The sequence below is a fragment of the Orycteropus afer genome, unplaced genomic scaffold (assembly GCF_000298275.1).
Source record: "Orycteropus afer afer isolate SDZICR_OR568_19922 unplaced genomic scaffold, OryAfe1.0 scaffold00295, whole genome shotgun sequence".
Taxonomy (NCBI): Eukaryota; Metazoa; Chordata; class Mammalia; order Tubulidentata; family Orycteropodidae; genus Orycteropus; species Orycteropus afer.
Window position 1 is genome coordinate 771054 of NW_006921882.1, and position 21756 is coordinate 792809.

Sequence of the window (21756 nt, forward strand, 5' to 3'; positions counted from 1 at the left end):
ATGTAGACCCACATATATTTTACCTTACGTAAAATGGCTTTGATGGAAAATAGTCTAATGATATTTAATTGCTTTTTAATTTTGACAAAACCTTTTTTATATTGGTTTTTCAAACAGATCTGATCTACAACTCAGCAAGGTAGGTTTCATTTGTTAACTGCACCAAACCTGTAGTTAAACTCAATGTTATTAGACTGTAAACTCTCAACTAGAAGAGTTGTAAAATACAACTAGATCCAGTGCTTCATAGTACTGATAAATGGGTTGTAACAACCAACAAGTTTAGTGACATGCACTCAAAATCGTCCCCTAATATGTCAGCCTTGATGGAGTGCTGCCTTTCCATGTAGCAACACCGTGTCTGCACCACACCGTGGGTGAACTTCTGTACGTGTCCCGATTGGCAAGCTTGTTTTCTGATGGATCCCATCCCTCCTGCCAGTTGTTCACTATTCATCAGGCTTCAGATGGCAGTCATCTTTGATTTACTCCTCACAGTTACTTCCCATCTCTACTTTATTTGTAAATTCCTCTCAAACCTTACCCTCCTGTCTACGGCACCTGTTAGCCTAGGTCATGTCCAATTTCTAATCCCTGGAGTATGACCATAGCCTTGGTGTGTAGTTCTCTTTGCCTCTTGTATTTCTCTGTGCTGATTCATTCACTGTATTCAATACCAGCTTTTTTCTTTTCGAAGTACACAGCTTGTTCAGAAATCTCTTTTTGGTCTCTGTGGCTTACTGCCTTAAATGGAGACGTGGGCTGGCTCTCGCTAGTCCCTTTAAAAGATTGTCTTATTTCCTAATATTGGTTCCCTGGACACGCCTTGTTTAGCTGGAACATAGTAAGTTGAGGTTGGCTGAAATGTCTTCCCTAACTTTTTAGTTTTTGTTTCTCCGTTTTGCTCCCCCTTTGGGAAGAACTCTGGACTGAGCCAGTAGGCACTCTCACTGTCTATTTTGATTGTCAAAGCCTCCTCCCTTATTGCGAGGCCTGCTTCATGTTCTCCCTTCTTTATGAAAACTTTCTGAGATGCCCTCCCCTTAAAACCCAAATGGACAGAAGTCTGAACCTGCATGATAGTGTCTTTTTGTACATGTTTGTATTTTATTCAGTGTTGAAAGGTTTATCCCTTTTTCCTCTTTCTTTTGTTGGAGTATTCCTGTTTTGAATCATCTCTGTATCCTGTATACAATGCCTTCTCACACCTTTCTATCCTCCTCAGCATCACTCCTCGTCTTTCTATCCTTGTAACACCTCGCACACAAAGGATGACCTGCACATATGTACCCAAACCCTGGTAAAAACCAGCTGACAGAGGATAAGTCAGATAAGTGATCAGATGAATGATATACTGAGAAGTGAGCTGTTTGAACTAATGCAAATAATTCTATATGAAATAGAAGAAATGCATTGAAGATGAATCACAAATTAAAATGAATATATATTTTCATAATCTCAGCTTCCAAAAAACCAAACCAAACTCACTACCCTCTAGTTGGATCCGACTCATAGTGACCCCTCCTTGGGTTTCTGAGGTGGTATCACTATGGAAGTAGATCGCCCAACCTTCTTTCCAAGGAATTCCAGCTTACTGTTTATTTAATTAATGAATTCCTGATCAGTGATCAATTAAACAGTATTATGTGTTACTTAATTATAAGTAATTTACTTTAAAACATTAATTTATTAAAATTATTTTCTCACTACTTTTTGATCTGGTTAGATAGGTTGTGTTGTTGTTGTGATTTGGGTGAAAGTTAACAGAGCAAATTCATTTTCCATACAGCAGTTCACATACACTTTGTCTCATGACATTGGCTGCAATTCCCACAGTGCAACAGCTCTCTTCCCACTTCCTCCCCATAGTTACCTGTGTCCTTCCCTCCCATGCACTCCTGCCCCCCCCCAGCTGTGTCCCCCTGCATACACAGCCTTTCTATTCTCCCATGATTGATCTCTCCAAGGAGTGTATCTACCTAATATAAATGTTCAGCTCATATGCCTGTCTTTTGTTTGGCTGGAAACCACAGTAGTGGGTTCAATTCCAGACCTGAAGGGTAACTAGGGGGCCATAGTCTCTGGGGTTCCACCAGGCTCTATCAGACCAGCAAACCTGGTCCCTTTTTTAAAAAAAATGATTTTGGATTTTGTTCCACATTGTTCTCATACTATATCCAGGATCTCCTACATAGTTGATCTGATTAGATAGGTTTGGAGTTGTAGATTATATGACTAATCTTACATTTTTCCTCAGTACTAATTGATAACTTTATGGCTCTCACATGACATTTTACCTAAACCTTATCCTCTTCCAAAGTTTTCTACTTAAGTGTTTAAAGCAAATAAACTTTTACTGGAAAAGTAAAAGGAGAAGCACACTTGTTTTGTGATTCTAGAGTCATTAAATTTCAGGTTGGAGAGAAAGACTAGTGAGGAGTACATTTATCTAGATAATACTGTTACGCGTAGGTATGAGTCGCCTAACACCCATGATATGCTGTGTATTATTTCAGTATATTACATACAATGATGTGGACATTGTGCAGACAACAGTAAAACTTAAGGGAGCTTGCTTCCTGTCGTCCTCCTTGCCACTCTGCTGCTGCTGCTGAGCAGAATGAGAGGAAGTGAGCAAGGAGGGAGCAGCCCTGGCCCTCAGTGCCTTCCCTCCCGCTGCCTGCCTGCCACCCATGGGACAGAGCTTGAGAGCCCCTACCCAGAGCCACATCCTCTGCCTCACCCACCTGTGTCTATCCATGGTCCGGTGCTGCAAGAGTCTGGGTTTGGGGTCTTTAAAACCATTGGGGGAACTAATAAACAAAAGGGGAGCAGCTTTCCCTTAAAACCAAACCAAACCTAATGGGAGCAGGGATTCATATGCATATACGGCTCCCACCTGACCAGAGGCTAAGCAACACACAACCTGCAAATGGTAAGGGTAAAGGGGCTTGTACTGTGTGTTAGCATTCCACCTAACTGTGTGTTAGGATTTTGGTTAATATTTAGGCCTTCAGTTAAAGCATGAATACTTAACTGTGTTTAATTTATGTTAAGGAAATTGTTACAGAAAGCCAGATTTACTTTATTAGAAGCTTAACTGGACAATATGTGGAAACGTAGTTGCTTGTGTTTCTTGTCAAACACAGTAAGGTAACAGGTTGAATGGTTTTATGTAACCTTTTATATTTAGGAGAAGGTTCAGAAAAAAAGTTTCAGACAACTGAAGACTACTTTTGTTAATGTTACTTCTGAATGCCCATTGTAAGTAGTTTTTCATCAATCTTTTCATTTTCTTCATATTTGAAGAGACTATTTATTGTATTATAGAGTTAATGCTTTTCTTTATTTTTACAGGAATGATGTTTACAATTTTAATGTGAATGGAGGTGATGACCCTACTATAAAACTCGGAGTAAGCTAGAAATCAGTAGTATCATATATTATATATATCATTATTATGTATTACATATCATTAATATTATATATTATTCAGTAGTTTTATTTTTTATTTACCATGTAGTTATTAGAGTATAGTTTTAGATTTATATTATTTTATTACTATGTTTTAATTTTTTTTTCAGTATGTAGTTATTATGTATTTGGATAACCAACCTAGATGTATTTAGTTTCCTGTCAAATCCTTTGGAATGCAGTAGGAAAAAAATGAGTAATTGTCGGGGAGACAATTAGACTAGTTTATTAAGAAAATCATTGGTAACCAGAAGACTGGCAGTTCAAACCTACCAGCCACTCCTCAGAAGGAAGGTTGGGCAATCTACTTCCATAGTGATACTGCCTCAGAAACCCAAGGAGGGGTGGCTATGAGTCAAATTGACTCCACGGCAGTGAGGTTTTTTTTTTTTTTTTTTTTTTTTTTTTTTAAATTATACCAGAGGAAGACAGAATCACTATCCAAGGCCTGTTCCTCTGAGGCCAGACATGCCGCCACCCTCCAACCCTCTTACCAACCTTGACACCAACTGTCCCTCTTGCAGCACCTACCACCTCTCTGCTGGGTTCGATAATTTGCTGCAGTGGCCACACAGAACTCACAGATTATGGGATGTATTAGGGAAGCACCAGGCTACAACTCAAGGTCAGGAACATGCTCGGTCTCTCTCAGCTGTGTCTCTGTCTCTCAGCAGCGTGTCTCTCAGCTGCACATCTCTGCCAGCAGGCAGTGAGAAAGACCTCCTCTACCTCTAAAAGGGCTCACTTTAAGCCAGGTACAATGGCAGAACAGCCAGTCCCAACATGAGAGTTCTGCACCCCTCAGAGAGAGCGAACTGCCCCAGAAGATTACTTTGTGCTCTCCCAGGTGGATGACTTTATCAAGCAGCTACTCAGTTGCTCATGGCAAAGTGGAAGTTACAAAGACTATGGCTAGAAAAGCCATTGTCAGGTCCCGACGGCACATAACAACAACAGTGTGTAATTCACTACCCTGCAATAATTTTCCTTGTTTATGAAACAAATGAAAAAAAATCTCATAAATTTGTTTCTAGTGTATTTTATAGCATTGGTTTTCTTCTTAAATATACCAGTACTTTAATGTATTTTAGTAATCTTAATTTTATTGTCAAAATTTAATTCCATGAAATGATAGAAACAAGATTTTATGTTTACTTTTTTTTTCAGTTTTTATTTACCTTATGTTGACCCAAAGAACTTTTAAAAAAAATGTTTATTCACAACATAGGTCCAGGAATTTCAAGCCACAGCTACAGAAGCTTGTGTGGATAATTCCATGAAATTGTAGGTGTTTTATTTTAATGTAAGATTAAAATACACTTATCTCTTTAACTCCTTTTCCTTCTTCAATATTTCATCTCAGTCTCTCTTTCTGAGAGCTTTTATAACATTTGAGAAGAGCGGGAAAAAAATGCTACTGCCATGATTCTTTCTTTCATACTCTGCTACCTCACCATTTACTTCTAGATTATATGTAATATGCTAATTCTATGCACTTTAAATGTTAGTTATTTGTTTTAGGTCATAAATCTGAAAGGTCTTGTTCGTCTCTTCATCCATCCTTGTTATTTTATAATTCACTGAGGTCAGGAAGGATAAGTGACTTGGCCAGAATTATATAGCTAATTAGTAAGAGAGTAAGGCTGAAAACTCATGTCTAACTGTCCAGTATGTGCCACCTAACATAAATAGCAAGGCAGTTTTAAATTAATACCTGTTTTTGTTTAAGGGTTGACTTAAGGAATCAAGATGACACTGAACCTTGTCTCAAAAGAAGAGATAAAAGAGTAAGTCATAATAGCCAAATAAGTCTAGTAAAAGCAGTCTTTCTTTTCATCAGATTTTAATGCCAAAGACTGTCATAGAACCAGAGAACAGAAAATACTTGTGAATGAGATTGACCCATGCTCCCATTTTTTCCTATGGCCTTTGAGCTATGTTGGAAGGAAGGTTGGGCCATGTACTTCTGTAGTGATAACTCCTCAGAAACCCAAGGGGAGGGGTCACTAGGAGTTGGATCTGACTCAATGGCAGTGAGTTTGGTTTTGGGTTTGGTTTGAGCCATGTGCAACCATCTAGCAATAGAGGCGGCGGCTCTGAGTGGTAGAAATGGTAACATGCTCGGCTGCCCACCAAAAGCTTAGATGGTCCCATCCACCCAGAGGTGCCTTGGAAGAAAGGCCTGACAACTTGCTTCCCAAAAACCTGCCATGAGAACCCTGTAGAGCACAGTCCCGCTCTGACACTCACAGCGTCACCGTGAGTCAGGGTTGACCAGAAAGCAGGTGCTTGTGTTCTGTCTGTGGAACAGGACCCCACTCTGACACACACAGTGTCACCGTGAGTCAGGGTTGACCAGAAAGCAGGTGCTTGTGTTCTGTCTGTGGAACAGGACCCCACTCTGACACACACAGTGTCACCATGAGCCAGGGTCGACCAGAGAGCAGGTGCTTGTGTTCTGTCTACGGAAGTAAGCTGTTTTGATTTAACTTTTAATTAATAATAAAATAGAAATCTCAGTCTCTGATCTGGATTTCACAGTGACTTTCTTGGATAGTTCCTTAACACTGTGCTGATTAGAATGTTAAAAATGAGGAGTGTCTGCTGTATTTGGCCTAACTTAACCGTGCGTGACGTATAAATACACATTTCTTCATTGATTCAGGAGTCCTGTTTTTCTCTTTCATAGATGATAACCAGTCACAAAAAGAAGCATCTGTTTAGTGATTCTGAAACAGATGACAGATGTGATGACAGCAGGACTGATGTCAGCTGGTTAAGAGAACCAGAGTTGAAACCCCAGCTAGTAGATTACAGCAGGAACAAAAATGTGAAGAGGCATCAGAGTGGGAAACCAAGTAAGAAACAGCTGTTCAGGGAGGGTTTGCAGAAGACTCATGTTTCCCCTGTAGAAGGTGTTTTTTTGGTCGAAGGTGTCTCTTTGTATGTGAACAGTGTTTGTGAGGACATACCCTTATGTAAGACAACAGAGGGAAAATGGCTGGATCAGCCCAGCTGTTGGGGTGTTATTTCATTAGTTTTGATACAGTGGTTCCCTTTCTTTTATAATGAGAAGAATGAGTTGCTTTTAATTTTAATTGGACCTTGGAGGCAGAAAATATGCTTTCCCTTAACTTTTGGTTCATGACATAACTTGTCATTGCCCACTCATGGCCTGCTGTCAGTCAGTTATTCAGTGAATTAGATGTCCTGAGTACCGCATGAACCCAGCACGCTAAACCAAAGCAAAGCTCAGATTTTGACACTAACACACATCTATACCTGGCATCGTGCAACATTTGTCCATTTGTGATTTAAAGCAGTTTTTTTGAAAATATTTTTTTTGCCTAAGTTTTCCCAACACATTCCCCCCACATTTTCTTTGTGATCGTGAATGTCCTTAAGCAGTCTGTAAGTGAGAGGTGCGAGTTTTTGACTAGAATTAATAATGATTTTAATAGCTTCAAGTCAACTTCACATTTACTGATGCACTGAGGGACCATACAGTCTATTTTATAAAGACGTCTTGAGATAACACTGAGCAGTGATTCTGTTCCATTGATATTTGTTTTAAGGGAATCAGCTTTTACTTTAGTTCAGAATAAAAGTAACTGGTAGTGACTTACTATAAGTGATATGGAAGAGTGGGTGACAGTTTAGAAAGAAGTAAAAATAGTAGAGAGGGAATGGATCATGGTATAGAAAAAGGACAGAGTAGGGGACTGCACAGTGGATTGAGGGAGTGTTAGTAATGAGAGGCCTCTGGGGGACAGATCACACTTGCAGGAAGATGAAGTTGGATTTAGAAGCAATGCGGTAACTCATGGATGCATTTAACATGCAGGAGAAGGATGTTAAGATTCACCTGCCTTTAGGGAGCTTAATGGCCTAGTGGGAAGATGTATAAGTAAAGACATTTATTCACAAAATGAAAGATTTGAAGTCTTGAGCAGACATTAAATGTTGTAATACTTTAGCAGTAAATACTTAAAGTATTGAACCTATGAATGAATTACTATTCTTAAGTGAGGGAATGACTCCAAGTCAATAGATATGAGTTGGCTTATCACCTCCGTCTGTTTGTGGACCTTCTTTCTAAAAAATGCTTTGCTTTCTTTCCTTGCATAATCCTGTGTCTTAGGCTTCAGAGAATATTTAGAAAGGTGACCATTGTATTTGAATGGCAAAAGGAGGAACAGGGACAAAAGTTACACTTAATCATATGGATAAATCTTAGAAACATAATGGGGAGTGGAAAATAAAGCAAGTCATAGAACAGTGCATATAACGTGATAGCTGTTTATATAAATGTCACTATATTGTTTAAGGATACAGACTTGTGAAATGAAAGCTTTTTTTTTTAGAGGTCTATGGAACAGGACCCCACTCTGACACACACAGGGTCACAGTGAATCGGTCGACCAGAGAGCAGGTGCTTGTGTTCTGTCTGTGGAACATGGCCCCATTCTGGTATTCATGGGGTGGATGAATGAATGAAATGAACATGAATTTCATTTCATGAATGAAACATGAATTTCAGGATAGTGATTACCTTTCCTGAGCAGTGGGGCCAACTGGTGGGTTTGAACCACTGACCTTAAGGTTAGCAGCCAAATGCCTTATCCACTATACCACCAGACCTCCTTTTTTTGTTTTGGGGGGGGTCCAAGGGCAATCCAGAGAGTGGCAGAAGAGAGCACAAATAAGTGGATTCAACATTAATCATTGCCTAGTTCTTAAAATGGTAGATTCATGGGTGTTAACTTTGTAATTTATGTTGCATGTTCTATTGTATGTTTTAAAAAGTTGTATAACATAAAGGAGGCAAAGGGAAATTGGTCATAAATAGTGCACTAAACATTTCACAAGTTATCAATGTTGGTTTAGCCTCAAATTATCTTTAAATTTAAATTTTTAAATAAGCCTAATGGTATATTCTTGTTTCTTTTTATGCCTTTTCATTTATATATGCATAAATGTTAGATCATAAATTTTAATGCCAATTCTCATAACTTTATGAAAAGTTAAAAACCTTATTTTTCTGAATTGCAGGACCATTCTTAGAAAGGGGACAGTTAAGCTATAAAGAGGTAAAGCAAGACGCTTGTGTTTAAAATCCCTTTTAATGTTATTTTTCTGGTCGCGTAGAAATAATGCAGTGTCATCTCAGAATTTCTCCCCCTGATCAGTTGTTGTCCATAACTGTTCCTGCTGCTGCACATTTCCCTACCTTCTGTCTTTCTGAGTCAAGCTGGCTTTATTTCAAGTCTATTTTATTCTGTGGTTATAGATGTTTTTATATCTGTCTTGTCATAGTGCCACTTTAATAGAAAATAGCTTTTATTTGTTGTATCTGAAATAGTGGTTAAATAATGTTCAGGAATTTTTCTCCTAAAGACATCCAGCAAAAATATCACCAAAAAGACAGAAGAGACGGTTCCAGATGGGCGAACCAGACTTCCACGAAGAGCAGCAACTGCCAAAAAAAATTACAAAGATCTCTCCAACTCAGAGTCTGAGAGCGAGACAGAAGTGTCTTACACAATTAAAGAGAAACTGCTGGTAAAGGCAAGTAGCTACAGTTCAGATTGATGCTGTCTAAGAGACTCTGGAAATAATAAATACCTAATACATGCTCATAAAACTGTTCCATTTCCTTTGCCCTTTCCTTTCAAGACTTTATCACCCATGTGAGAAAACTCAGAGTCATTCTAAACAGAGGTCCTTAGGGGTTATGAATGCTAAATTCTACACCAAGATGACATTACAATTTTAAAAATAGTAAAATTATAACTTTGATACAGCATCTTTGTGATTAGCACAATTATTTGATATTTCCAAAATTGTTAGGAAGTTGTGACTCTTTCTCTCAAATGAAAGCAGACATGTTGGCTGGCATCTGAAGTTCTTCCTATACATGGCCCTACCTGTGCCCATTCCTGACACTTCTCTCTCTCTCAATATTGTCTTCATACTCCCAGCCGTCTATATTTTTTTCTTTGTGTACAAATATTTTAATTCATTTGTTGTATTATTATAATGAATTTTTTTTAATTTAAGAATTTGTTTTACATACAATGTTGTGTGTACATTTAGTTTCACGCTCCATTTACCATGTCCAACCCTAACCCAGTCTCCTCCCCTCCTTACCCTCTAACCCTCCCCCTGTGCCCCTAATATTTATGCACTCTTGTTTGTCCTGCATTTCCTCAGTTTGAATGTTGGTCCTCTGGTGTCCCGTGGTCTATTGCTCTAAGGGATGTATTACCATAGAGTATGTGGGTGCATAATGCTGGGTTGAGTGGTCTGTGTGTACAGCTTGTTAACTATTGGGCTGAGAGCCAGCCCCTGGGGCTGTGTTTTATTCCAGGCACAGAATGTATTCCAGGGCCATAGTATTGGGGGGGTCTCCCCAGATTTCATCTGATGAGTAATTTTGGTCATTACTGACTTACTGGATTTTTTCCCACATTTTTCCTCCCACTCTCTCCAGTATCTCAAGATTTGATCCTTTCCTGAGTGGTTGGCATTGGTAGCTGGGCAGCATCTAGTTCTTCTGGTCTCGAGGGCCATTGTGTCCTATGGCTGATTGCTTCCAAATGCCTTTTTTTTTTTTTTTTTTTGCGTTCTTCTTTGCTTCCAATGCTGGGAGACCATTAGCTTACATCTTAGATGGCTGCTTCAAAGCTTTTAAGACCCCATTCGTTACCCCCCAATGGAGGGTGCAGAGCAAGGCTTTTATATATTTTGTTGTGCCAATTGCGTCTGGTGTCTCCCAGTACTATGGTCCTGAGAAGGTAGATCTAGTGGGTCTCTCTCCCATAGTGTCTGGTTGTCTGTGAGGGATTACACTGTGTATGTCTTCTGTTGTTTCTGTAAGGAATGCAGGTATTTTGTGTCACTGGTGTCTGTACAAGATTAGCCTCAGCTGAACCTATCCTTGGTCTAGAGTATACTCCTGTTCACTGACCCCTATCTGATCCTCTCAGGTTTTTTGTGTTTATCTGTAGCCTAGTGTTTGGTGTTAATGGCAATGCAGTATCGTGGACACATTGGTTGGTATTAGCATCTGTTGTCTATCTCTTATGTGTACAATTTGGTGTCCTCCCATTTCCTAATGTTATCATGGTGGTCACAGATCCTTCCCGTATATCCCACCCCTTATCCACGTCAGTGTGTGGGCCCCAACTAGCCTGAAATTAATCCCTCCCCTTCCCTTCCCTTCCCATCCCGGTAACCAACTAAGTGAGTTCCCTTTCCCAAGCAAACCCTTCTCTCTTTTTACTGTAGTGGGCTCATACAGTACTTCTCTTTATGTAATTGACTTATTTCACTCAGCATAATGTCCTCCAGGTTCATCCACATTGTGAGGTGATTCATGTATCTCTGTTTGTTCTTTAATGTAGCATGATGTATTCCATTGGGTGCATGTACCATAATTTGGTTATCCACTCATCCACTGATGGGCATTTAGGTTGTTTCCATCTCTTTGCTATGGTGAATTGTGCTGCAGTGAACATAGGTGTACGTATGTCTGTTCATGCACTATCTCTCACCTCTTTAGGATATATTGCTAGTAATGGAATTGCTGGGTCAAATGGTACTTCTGTTTTTAGTTTTCTAAGGAAACAACCGTACCGTATGCCACAATTTGTACCATTTTACAATACTACCAGCAGGGCACAAGAGTTCTAATTTCTCCGCAACCTCACGAGCATTTACTATTTTCTGACCTGTTGAACTTTGCTATTATTGCTGGAGTAAATTGGTACCTCGTTGTTGTTTTGATTTGCATCTCTCTAATGATTAATGATGGTGAGCAATTTCTCATGTGTTTGTTGGCTGCCTGTATATCTTGTTTGGTGAAGTGTCTGTTCAAGTCTTTTACCCATTTGTGAATTGGGTTATTTGTCTTTTTGGTATCGAGGTGTTGAAGTTTTCTATAGATTTTGGAGATAAGTCCTTTATCAGATATGTCACAGGCAAATATTTTCTCCCAATCTGTAGGTTCTCTTTTTACCCTTTTGATGAAGTCTTTCGATGCGCATAAGAATTTAAAAGGTCCCAGTCATCTAGCTTCTCTTCTGTCTCCTGCACATTCTGGGTTATGCTTGACAGTCTACTTATGCTGCAAATTAGGGCCCCCAGAGTTGCCCTTATTTTATCTTTGATGAATTTTACAGTTTTGGGTTTTACATTTAAGTCTTTGATCCACCTTGAGTTTGTTTGTGTGTATGGGGTGAGGTATGGGTCTTGTTTCATTTTTCTATAGGTGGATAGCCAGTTTTGCCAGCACCATTTGTTGAAGAGGCTGTCTCTTCCCCATTTAATGGATTTTGGACCTTTGTCAAAGATCATTTGTCCATAGATGGATGGGTCTATGTCTGGACTTTTGATTCTGTTCCATTGGTCTATCTGTCTGTCATTGTACCAATACCAGGCTGTTTTGACTACTGTGGCTGTATAGTAGTTCTCAAAATCTGGAAGTGTGAGGCCTCCCACTTTGTTTTTCTTCTTGAGAAGTGCTTTGCTTATCTGAGGTCTCTTTCCTTTCCATATGAAATTAGTAATTAGTTTTTCCATGTCCTTAAAAAATTTTGTTGAAATCTGGATCGGGGTTGTGTTAAATGTATAGATTGCTTTAGGTAGCATTGACATTTTCACAATATTTAGTCTACCTATCCATGAACAAGGTAGGTTCTTCCATTTATGTAGTGCCCTTTTTGTCTTTTGTAGCAGTGTTTTATAATTTTCTTTGTATAGGTCTTTTGTGTCTCTGGTGAGGTTTATCCCTAGATATTTTATCTTTTTCAAAGCTATAGTGAATGGTAGGTTCCCCTTATTTCTTTATCAGAGGACTCTTTGTTGGTGTAGAGGAATCCAGCTCATTTTTGTATGTTGATCTTGTATCCTGCCACTTTGCTGAACCTCTCTGTTAGTTCCAGCAGTTTTTTTATTGAGTCCTTTGGGTTTTCTACACATAGGATCGTATCGTCCGCAAATAGAGATAGTTTTAGTTCCTCTTTGCCAATATGTATGCCTTTCATTTCTCTTTCTTGCCTTATTGCCCTGGCCAGGACTTCCAATACATTGTTAAAACAGAAGTGGTGAATAGAGGGCATCCCTGTCTAGTTCCTGTTCATAAGGGGAATGCCTTGAGTCTTTAATGATGATGTTGGCTGTTGGCTTTGCATATATACCCTTTATTATGTTGAGGATTTCCCTTCTATCCCTATTTTGCTGAGAGTTCTGAACAGGAATGGATATTGGATTTTATCAGATGCCTATTCTGCATCAATTGATACAATCATTTGGTTCTTTTGTTTTGTTTATGAGGTGGGTTACATTGATTGATTTTCTGATGTTGAACCACCTTTGTAAACCTGGTATGAATCCCACTTGGTCCGGGTGTATTAATTTTTTGATATGTTGCTGGATTCTGTTGGCTAGGATTTTGTTAAAGATTTTTGCATCTATGTTTATGAGGGATATTGGTCTGGAGTTTTCCTTTCTACTGGTGTCTTTCCCTGGTTTTGGTATTAGTGTTATGCTTGCTTCATAAAATAAGTTTGGGAGTATTCCATCTTTTTCTATGTTCTGAAATAGCTTGAGTAGCATACCCACCAGCCACTCCTCGGAAGGAAGGTTGGGCATTCCTACTTCCACAGTGATAGTGCCTCGGAAACCCAAGGAGGGGTCGCTATGAGTCGGGGCCAACTCGATGGCAAACAACAACAACAACAAAAAGCATAGGTGTCAACTCTTCTCTGAATATTTGATAAAATTCTCCAGTGAAGCCATCAGGGCCAGGGCTTTTCTTTGTGGGAAGTTTTTTTTATGTGACCTGTTCAATTTCTTCTTTTGTTATAGGTCTGTTCAAGTTTTCTGTTTCTGAGTGGGATAGTTTAGGTAGGTCTTGTGATTCTAGAAACTTGTCCATCTCTTTTAGTTCTCAAATCTGTTGGAGTACAGTTTTTCATATTCTGTCAGTATCTTTTATTTCAGTTGGTTCTTTTGTGATGACACCATTTTTGCTTGCAATTCTTGTGATTTGGATCTTCTCTCTGTTTTGTTAGATCTGCCAGTGGTTTATTGATTTTATTAATCTTTTCGAAGAACCAGCTTTTTGTTTTGTTGATTTTTTTCTCTATGGTATTTTTGTTTTCTGTTCCATTTATTTCTGCTCTGATCTTTATTATTTCCTTGCTTCTAGATATTGTAGGATTCTTTTGTTGCTCTGTTTATAGTTGTTGGAATTGATGAGTTAGAGTGTTGATTTTGTTTCTTTCCTCTTTTTTGATATATACATTTATTGCTATAAACTGCCCTCTGAGTACTGCTTGTGCTGTGTCCCATAGGTTTTGGTACGATGTATCTTCATTCTCACTTGTTTCTAAGACTTTTTTTTTTTTATTTCAGTTTTTATCTGTTCTATTACCTAGTAGTTTTTGAGCAGTGAATTGTTCAGCTTCCATGTTTCATGCTTTTTCCTTACTCTTCCAGTTATTAATTTCTAATTTTATAGCGTTGTGGTCCAAGAAGATGCTTTGTAGTATTTTAGTGCTTTTGACTTTATTGAGGCTTGTTTTATGTCCTAACATATGGTCTATTCTGGAGAAGGATCAATGTGCGCTGAAAAAGAATGCAAATTGTGTGTTTGTTGGGTGAAATGCTCTGTATATGTCTATGAGGTTGAGTTGGTTGATTGTATGTTGAGTTCTTGTATATCTTTGTTGAGTTTTTTTTCTAGGTGACCTGTCCCTCTTTGAAAGTGGTGTGTTAAAGTCTCCTACTACTATTGTAGAGTTGTCTATTATCCCTTTTAATTCAGTTAATATTTGCTTCACCTATTTTGGAGCACTTTCATTGGGTGCATAAATATTTATTACTGTAACATCTTATTTGTCAGTTGACTCTTTCAGCATCATATAATGTCCTTCTTTGTCTCTTATGATGTTTTTCACCTTAATGTCTATTTTGTCAGAAATTAGTATTACCACTCCTGCTCTTTTTTTGGTTTCCATTTGCTTAGTATATTTTTTCCCATCCCTTAACTCTTAATTTGTTTTTATCTTTGTGTCTAAGGTGGGTTTCTTGTAGGCAGCATATCAATTGGTCTTCTTTTCTTATCCAGCTGCCACTCTTTCTCTTGATAGGTGCATTTAGTCCATTCACATTGAGTGTAATTAGTGATAGGTATGAATTGATTGCTGACGTTCTATTGTGTTTGTGTGTGTGTGTGTGAGTCGTTGGTGTTTTCTTGGTCCATACACTTTTCTGTGCTGAGTTTGGTCTGTTGGCTAATGCTTTCTCCCTTTTCTTCTTTATTGTTGGTTTTGTGCTTATTAAACCCCTGTGTTTTACTTCCTTCTGGATTTGCTTCTTCTTGTTGTTGTTAGGTGCCATCGAGTCGGACCCGACTTGTAGCAACCCTTCCTTGGATTGCCGAGGCAGTATTGCTACTGAAGTAGATTGCTCAACCTTCCTTCTGAGGAGAGACTGGTGGGTTTGAACCGCCAGCCTTCTGGTTAACAGTCAAGTGCCTTAGGCACTATGCTGCCAGAGCTCCCTGGATTTGCTTAGGGGGATTGTTAATTTTCTCTATGGTTACCTTAGAGTATGTTCTTGTCTTTACATTTTTAGAACAGTGTGTACTGTGAAGACATTGTCCTGTTTTTCTCTCCATTTGGAAGTTTGTACCTAGAAGTTTTATTCCCTCTGATAGGTTAATTGCTGTTGTTATATGCTGATTGACTTCCTTGGTTTTTAGAGTACAATGTTTTATGGTCTTATTTTGAGTTTCTATTTCTGATTTGGTTTTAGTGTTGATGCCACATATCCTGATTTTGTTGATCTCTGTTGTGGGTCCTCTATTGGAAGAACTTCCTTAAGCATTTCTTGTAGGGATGGTCTGGTTTTTACAACATCCCTTAATTTCTGTTTGTCTGAGAATGCCTTGATTTCACCATCATATTTGCTGGATAATTTGGCTGGATATAGGATTCTTGGCTGGAAGTTCTTTTCCTTCATTGTTTTACATATGCCATCCCATTGCCTTCTTGTCTGCGTGGTTTCTGCTGAGTAATCGGAGCTCAGCCTAACTGATTATTATAAGTAATATTTCATTTGTCCTGGGCAGCTCTCAGAATTTTTTCTTTGTCTTTGGTTTTGGAGAGTTTGATTATAATATGCCTCAGTGTTTTTCTCTCAGGATCTATCTTGTGTGGGGTTCTATGAGCTTCTTGGAAAAATATCTTTTCTTCTTTCATGTTCTGTTAGCAGGTCTTCCACAATTTTCTCAGTGTTTTTTTTTTTTTTCCACCTCTTCTTGTTCTGGAATTCCAGTGAGTCTTATGTGGTTTCTTCTCATGTCATCCCATATAATTCATAGGTTTTCTTCATTTCTCTTCAATCTTTGTCCTGATTTTTCTTCATACAGGCTGGTGTCCAGGGATTTGTCTTCATTTGGGATATGCATTCTTCAGCCAGTTATAACCTGCTGTTTTGTGCTTCTACTGTGTTGTGTAATTCTGTAATTTTGGTATTTATCTTCTGGATTGCTAACTGCTGTTTTTGTATGAGTTCTGATTGTAAATTAATCTTATTATTTTGTTCTTAATGATTTTCCTGAGTTCTTCCAGGGAACGGTCTGTGTTCTCCTTGTTTCTCTTTGGGGTTTCCTTAGGCTCTTGTATCTTCTAAATTCCTCCTCACATAATTCTACTGCCTCCTCTTCCCCCGTGTTTAATGAGACCTTTGTTTGTGGTTTTGCTTCTAATGCCTTGTCCCATTTTTTTTTGTTTGTTTGTTTGATTTGAGGTTGTCTTTAACTGTTGGTTATGCATTGATTTGTTTTGTCTTGGTTTAATGGTTTAATATTTTGAAAAGGTAATGCTGGTGTATTTTATCTTTTTAGTTATTAATTCAGGTGTGCTGGGTTGCTCTGCAGTTTTTTTGTGATGGTGGAATCACTGTGTGAAATGTGGATATGGGTTTCTGTTTGTCATAAAGAGGGTTTAGAGTTCGAACTGGGAGGTTTTATGGTGTCTGAACGTGGTTTCTTCTATTGGATGAGTGAAGTTATTGGTGGAGAAGGTGGGAGCAGAAGAAGGAAAGCTTGCTGTTGCACTAGGGGCGGTTTCTAGGGCTTTGAGCAGGCTGCTAATGATGACGTTGTACTGTTACTCACAGGCCTGCAGCTCAATTTCAGCAAAGACTCCAGTTGTTAGGGGGTCACCACTTTCCACCAGGCTCAGACACATGCAAAAATCCTGCTCCTGAGGCCCCTCTGCACCAAAAAGCTGACCCAAGACAACTTCCCGGTTCCACGATCTGCCGTGGGGGTTTCTCTCTGAGTCCACCACCCACAGCACTGGCACAACTGGTCCAGACCATGATCTGCCTCAGGAGTTCTTCTGTGGATCCGCCCACCCACGGTGGCAAAGATCCACTCAGTTTCTGTGGCACTGGAGTCAGGAGAGTGCCTGCTAGTAATCTGTGGTCCCAACATTACTGATAAAGTCAAGTGCTGGCCTCTCAGTGCCACTAATCTGACCCAAGCCTACTCGGTGACCCACTGTGGGGGCACCTCCCCAGGCCCACGCTCCTGCAGCAAAAATGGACTCTGTGCTCGGGTTTCAGTGGCACTGGACATGCCTGTTTGCACCTAGCTGACCCAAGTTACCGATAAAATCGGGTGAAGATAGATCCTTGATTGCTGGTATGCTGGTGTGGGTGTGCCTTTTTCCTTAACCCAGGGAGGTCTCGGATGGCTGTTCTTGTCTGTCAGTCAGCGCTCCCCCAGGGAAGGCTCCAGTGGCTTTTCTCAGTTGCCTATCAGCGCTCCACAGGTTAGATCTTCTGATCTTGATATTTTTTCCTTGTCCCTTTCTCCTTTCTAATTCTACTCCTCTGAATTTGGTGCACACTGACTCATTGAGCTGTTCAGAGCACCAAAATCCCTAATTCAAACTGCTGTACCTAGTTTTACAACCACGGAGATGCTGGAGGGAAGTAGCATGGTGATTACTGATGAGACTCCATTTTGAATCCCCCCCCCAGCCATCTATTCTTGAAAGGTTTTCAGCAAAGTGAAATTAAATTGTAGAGTGCTTACAGTGTATCAGGTGCTGTTCTAACCACTTCATGGATTGCACTTTTAAATTCTCAGAAGCACAAGAGGCGATCAGTGTTGTTACCGTCATCCCTATTTTACAAATGAGAAAATTGATGTGTAGACAGGCGAAGGGATTGCCTAAGGTCATATAGCTCTGGAGTGGTACATGAGGCCTGGGGCCCAAGAAGCTTAGACCTAATGGCAGGTCACCATTTGTGGTGGTGATGTTTGTGTGTCAACTTGGCTGCACCTGGCTGAGTGGCTGGGCAGCTGGTGACAGTTACTCCCCATAATGAGACTGGCAATCAGCTCCATGGTGGGATCTACCACAAGCAGCTGAGTCACTACCTTAGGGAATGTGGTGTGTTTCCTGTATATAAGCAGAAACTTTGGGGAATGGTCTCAAGCTTATGGCACACTTGGACCCTCCATGTTAGCCGTGTCATTGTTCAGCAGCCTGCCATGCTCTGCTGACCTTGGGACTTAAAATGGACTTAAATTAATGGCCTGCCACGTGGTTTGGTAACATTGGGACTGTGCCTTTTTATTTGTCAACCTTGGGTTTGTCAGCCTCAGCCAGCAGCTATCTGAGTGAAGAAAAGCCTCTAGCTCCAGTGGGCCAGGAGCTGGAGGCAGAGCTGGACCCCAAGGTTGAAGGGCTTTCACCCAGCCCCTAGAGCCTGGCACTTTGAACTTGGACTTAAAGCCTCTAAACTGTGAGAGAACAAACTCCTGTTTGTTAAGGGCATCCCATTTGTGGTATATTTCTGTCAGAGTGGCACTAGGTGACCAGAACACCACATACTATCCTGGTTTAATTCCTCAAATTGTCATCTCCCCTTACTTGAAAACTTGTTACCATTTACGTGGAAGACTTTAAGGATTTCATAGCTGATTTCCACATTTTCTATCACTTTTAACTTTATCATATTTTAACTTTATCATACACAGATAACTCTTCCAAAGCTATCTCTCTTCCCTTCCCTCTTTAAAAAAATAAAGAGGAAAACCCTGAAACACATTCAAAGCATTGTACTTCAGGATAGATCTTCAGATGTTTTGTTTGACGATGTTGTATATAATGCCATTCCTTTTTGTCATTCCTGGCATAGTAGATCACATGATTGTCTGATTCAAAATGGCCAGTATCAGTCCATTTCAGTTAACTAATGTAGGATATCAGTCTTTATGCATTCTATTTCATTTTTTGATGACTTCCAATTTTCCTAGATTCATACTTTGTACATTCTACATTCCAATTATTAATGGATGTTTGCAGCTGTTTCTTCTCATTTTGAGTTGTGCCACATTAGCAAACAAAGGTCCATAAACCTTTACTCCATCTACATTATTAAGGTCGACTCTACTTTAAGGAGGCAACTCTTCCCCAGTTGTTTGAGTGCCATCCAATTTGAGGGGGTCATCTTCTGGCATCATATCAGACAAAGTCTCAGTGTTGCTTATGTGGTTTTCAGTGGCCAGCTCTTTCAGAAGTGGACCTGGCCACATACTCCTTCCTAGTCTGTCTTAGTCTGGAAGCTCTCTTCTGAAGCTTGTCCACCATGGGTGGCCCTGGTGATACTGAAATACCAGTGGCATAGCTTCCAGCATCACAGCAATACCCAGCTGACAGACAAGTGGTGACTATGAAATCTAGTACCATAAAATCTAGGGACTCTTTCTGGTTTCTTCTTTGAAGCCATACAGCATTTTATTTGTATCTTTCATGATATTTATTATCTATTTTCTTGTGAATTGTCTTATGCCTTCTTTTTGTTGTTGTTGTGTGCTGTTGAGTCGGACCCGACTCATAGCGACCCCTCCTTGGGTTTCTGAGGCATCATCACTATGGAAGTAGATTGCCCCATCTTCCTTCCAAGGAGTGGCTGGTGGGTTTGAACCGCCAGTCTTCTGGTTAGCAGTCAAGTGCCTCAGCCACTATGTTATGCCTTCTAGTGTATTATAAATTATTTCCCTGTTCATGGCTAGGCTCTTGTTACGCCTATATGTAGTAAGAAAGTGATAAATTCGTATATAAGATAAATATTTAATGTAATAAAATTAGATGGCATTATGTGTCCAAACATATTTATGTTGTTGTTGTTGGGTGCCATCCAGTTGGCTCCAACTCATAGTGAACCTGTGTAAAACAGAACACAATATTGCCTGGTCCTGTGCTAGCCTCACAATCACTGCTATACCTGAGTCCATGATTGAAGCCACTGTATCAATTCATCCTATTGAGACCCTTACCCTTTTTTGTTAACCCTCCACTTTACCACACATAATATTCTTCTCCAGGAAATGGTCCCTTCTGACAACTGACCAAAGTAGGTGAGACGAAGTCTGCCCATTCTCACTTCCAAGGAGCATTCTGGCTGTACTTCTTCCAGGACAGATTTGTTAGTTCTTCTGGTTGCCCATGGTACTTTCAGAATTCTTCACCAGCACCACAACTCACAAGCATCAACCCTTCTTCAGTCTTCTTATTCATTGTCCAGATTTCACAGGCATATGAGGTGAATGGGAATACCATAACTTGGTTTAGGCACGCCTTAGTCTTCAAAGAAACATCTTTGCTCTTCAGCACTTGAAAGAGGTCTTTTGCAGCAGATTTGCCCAGTGCAGTATCATCTGATTTCTTGACTGCTGCTTCCATGGGTGTTGATTATAATATGAAATCTCTGACAATTTCAATCTTTTTTCCATTTATCATGATGCTGCTTACTGGTCCAGTTGTGAGGATTTTCATTTTCTTTATGTAGAGATGTAATCCATTCTGCAGACTGTAGTCCTTAATTTTCATCAATAAATGCTTCAAGTCATTTTCACTTAAAGCAAGCAAAGTTGTGTCATCTGCATATCGCAGGTTGTTAATGAGTCTCCTTCCAGTCTGGATGCCACACTCTTCTATGTATTCCAGCTTCTTTGATTATTTGCTCAGCATAAACATTGAACAAGTATGGTGAAAGGATACAACCCTGACACACTCCTTTCCTGATTTTAAACCATGCAGTATCTCCTCGTTCTGGTCAAACAACTGCCTCTTGGTCTACGTACAGGTTTCTCATGAGCATGATTAAGTGTTCTGGAATACCCATTCTTCTCAATGTTATCCATAATTTGGTATGATTCATAAAATCAAATGCTTTTGCATAGTCAGTTAGACACAAGTAAACATCTTTCTGATATTCTTTGCTTTCAGCCAAGGTCCATCTGACATCAGCAATGATATCTCCCTCACTCCATGTCCTCTCCTGAATCCAGCTTCCACCTCTGGAAGTTCTCTGTCAATATACTGCTGCAACTGTTTTTGAATTATCTTCAGTAAGATCTTATTTGAATGCGATATTAATGATATTGTTTGATAATTTCCACATTATGTGGGATCACTTTTCTTTGGAATGGGTGCAGATATGGATCTTTTCCAGTCAGTTGGCCAGGTAGCTGTCTTCAGATTTCTTGGCAGAGACAAGTAAGTACCTCCAGTGCAGCATCAGTTTGTTGAAACATCTTAATGGGCATTCTGTCAATTCCTGGAGCCTTGTTCTTCATCAGTTTCTTCAGTGCAGCTTTGACTCCTTCCTTCAGTTCTATTGGTTCTTGATCATATGCAACTTCCTGAAATCTATGAACATCAACCAGTTGTTTTTGGTACAGTGACTCTGTGTATTCCTTCCATCTTCTTTTGATGCTTCCTGCATCATTCAGTATTTTGCCCATAGAATCTTTCAGTATTGCAACTTGCTTGAATTCTTTTCTTCAGCCCTTTCAGCTTGAGAAATACCAAATGTGTTCTTCCCTTTTGGTTTTCTGACTCCAGGTTTTTGCACATTTCATTGTAATAATTGACTTTGTCCTTTCGAGCTGCTCTTTGAACTCTTCTGTTCAGTTCTTTTATGCTTTCAATTCTTCCATTTGCTTTAGCTACTCTCCAAGGGCAAGTTTCAGTCTCTTCTGACATCCATTAGGTCCTTTCTTCCTTTCCTCCCCCACCCCATCTCTCTAATGGCTAATGAGGCAGTCAGCTGCAAGGAAACAAAGAAGAATCACTGGTAGTTGGAAAATTTGGCCTTGGTGACAGAAATAATGCTGGAACTCACATGGTAGAATTTTGCAAGAACAATGACTTATTCATTGCAAACACCTTTTTTCAGCAGCACAAA

General features: G+C 39.7%; 1 protein-coding gene across 1 annotated transcript in view; it reads left to right on the forward strand.

Moving 5' to 3' along the window:
* The window catches only part of SYCP2 (synaptonemal complex protein 2), a 106262-nt gene that overhangs the window by 61207 nt on the left and 23299 nt on the right, over positions 1-21756 (forward strand). The window contains exons 22-29 of the mRNA XM_042782387.1: positions 103-139; positions 3194-3264; positions 3358-3415; positions 4703-4758; positions 5204-5261; positions 6164-6332; positions 8527-8564; positions 8872-9046. Coding sequence (XP_042638321.1) covers positions 103-139; positions 3194-3264; positions 3358-3415; positions 4703-4758; positions 5204-5261; positions 6164-6332; positions 8527-8564; positions 8872-9046 — 662 coding nt within the window. The remainder of the gene's footprint in view (positions 1-102; positions 140-3193; positions 3265-3357; positions 3416-4702; positions 4759-5203; positions 5262-6163; positions 6333-8526; positions 8565-8871; positions 9047-21756) is intronic.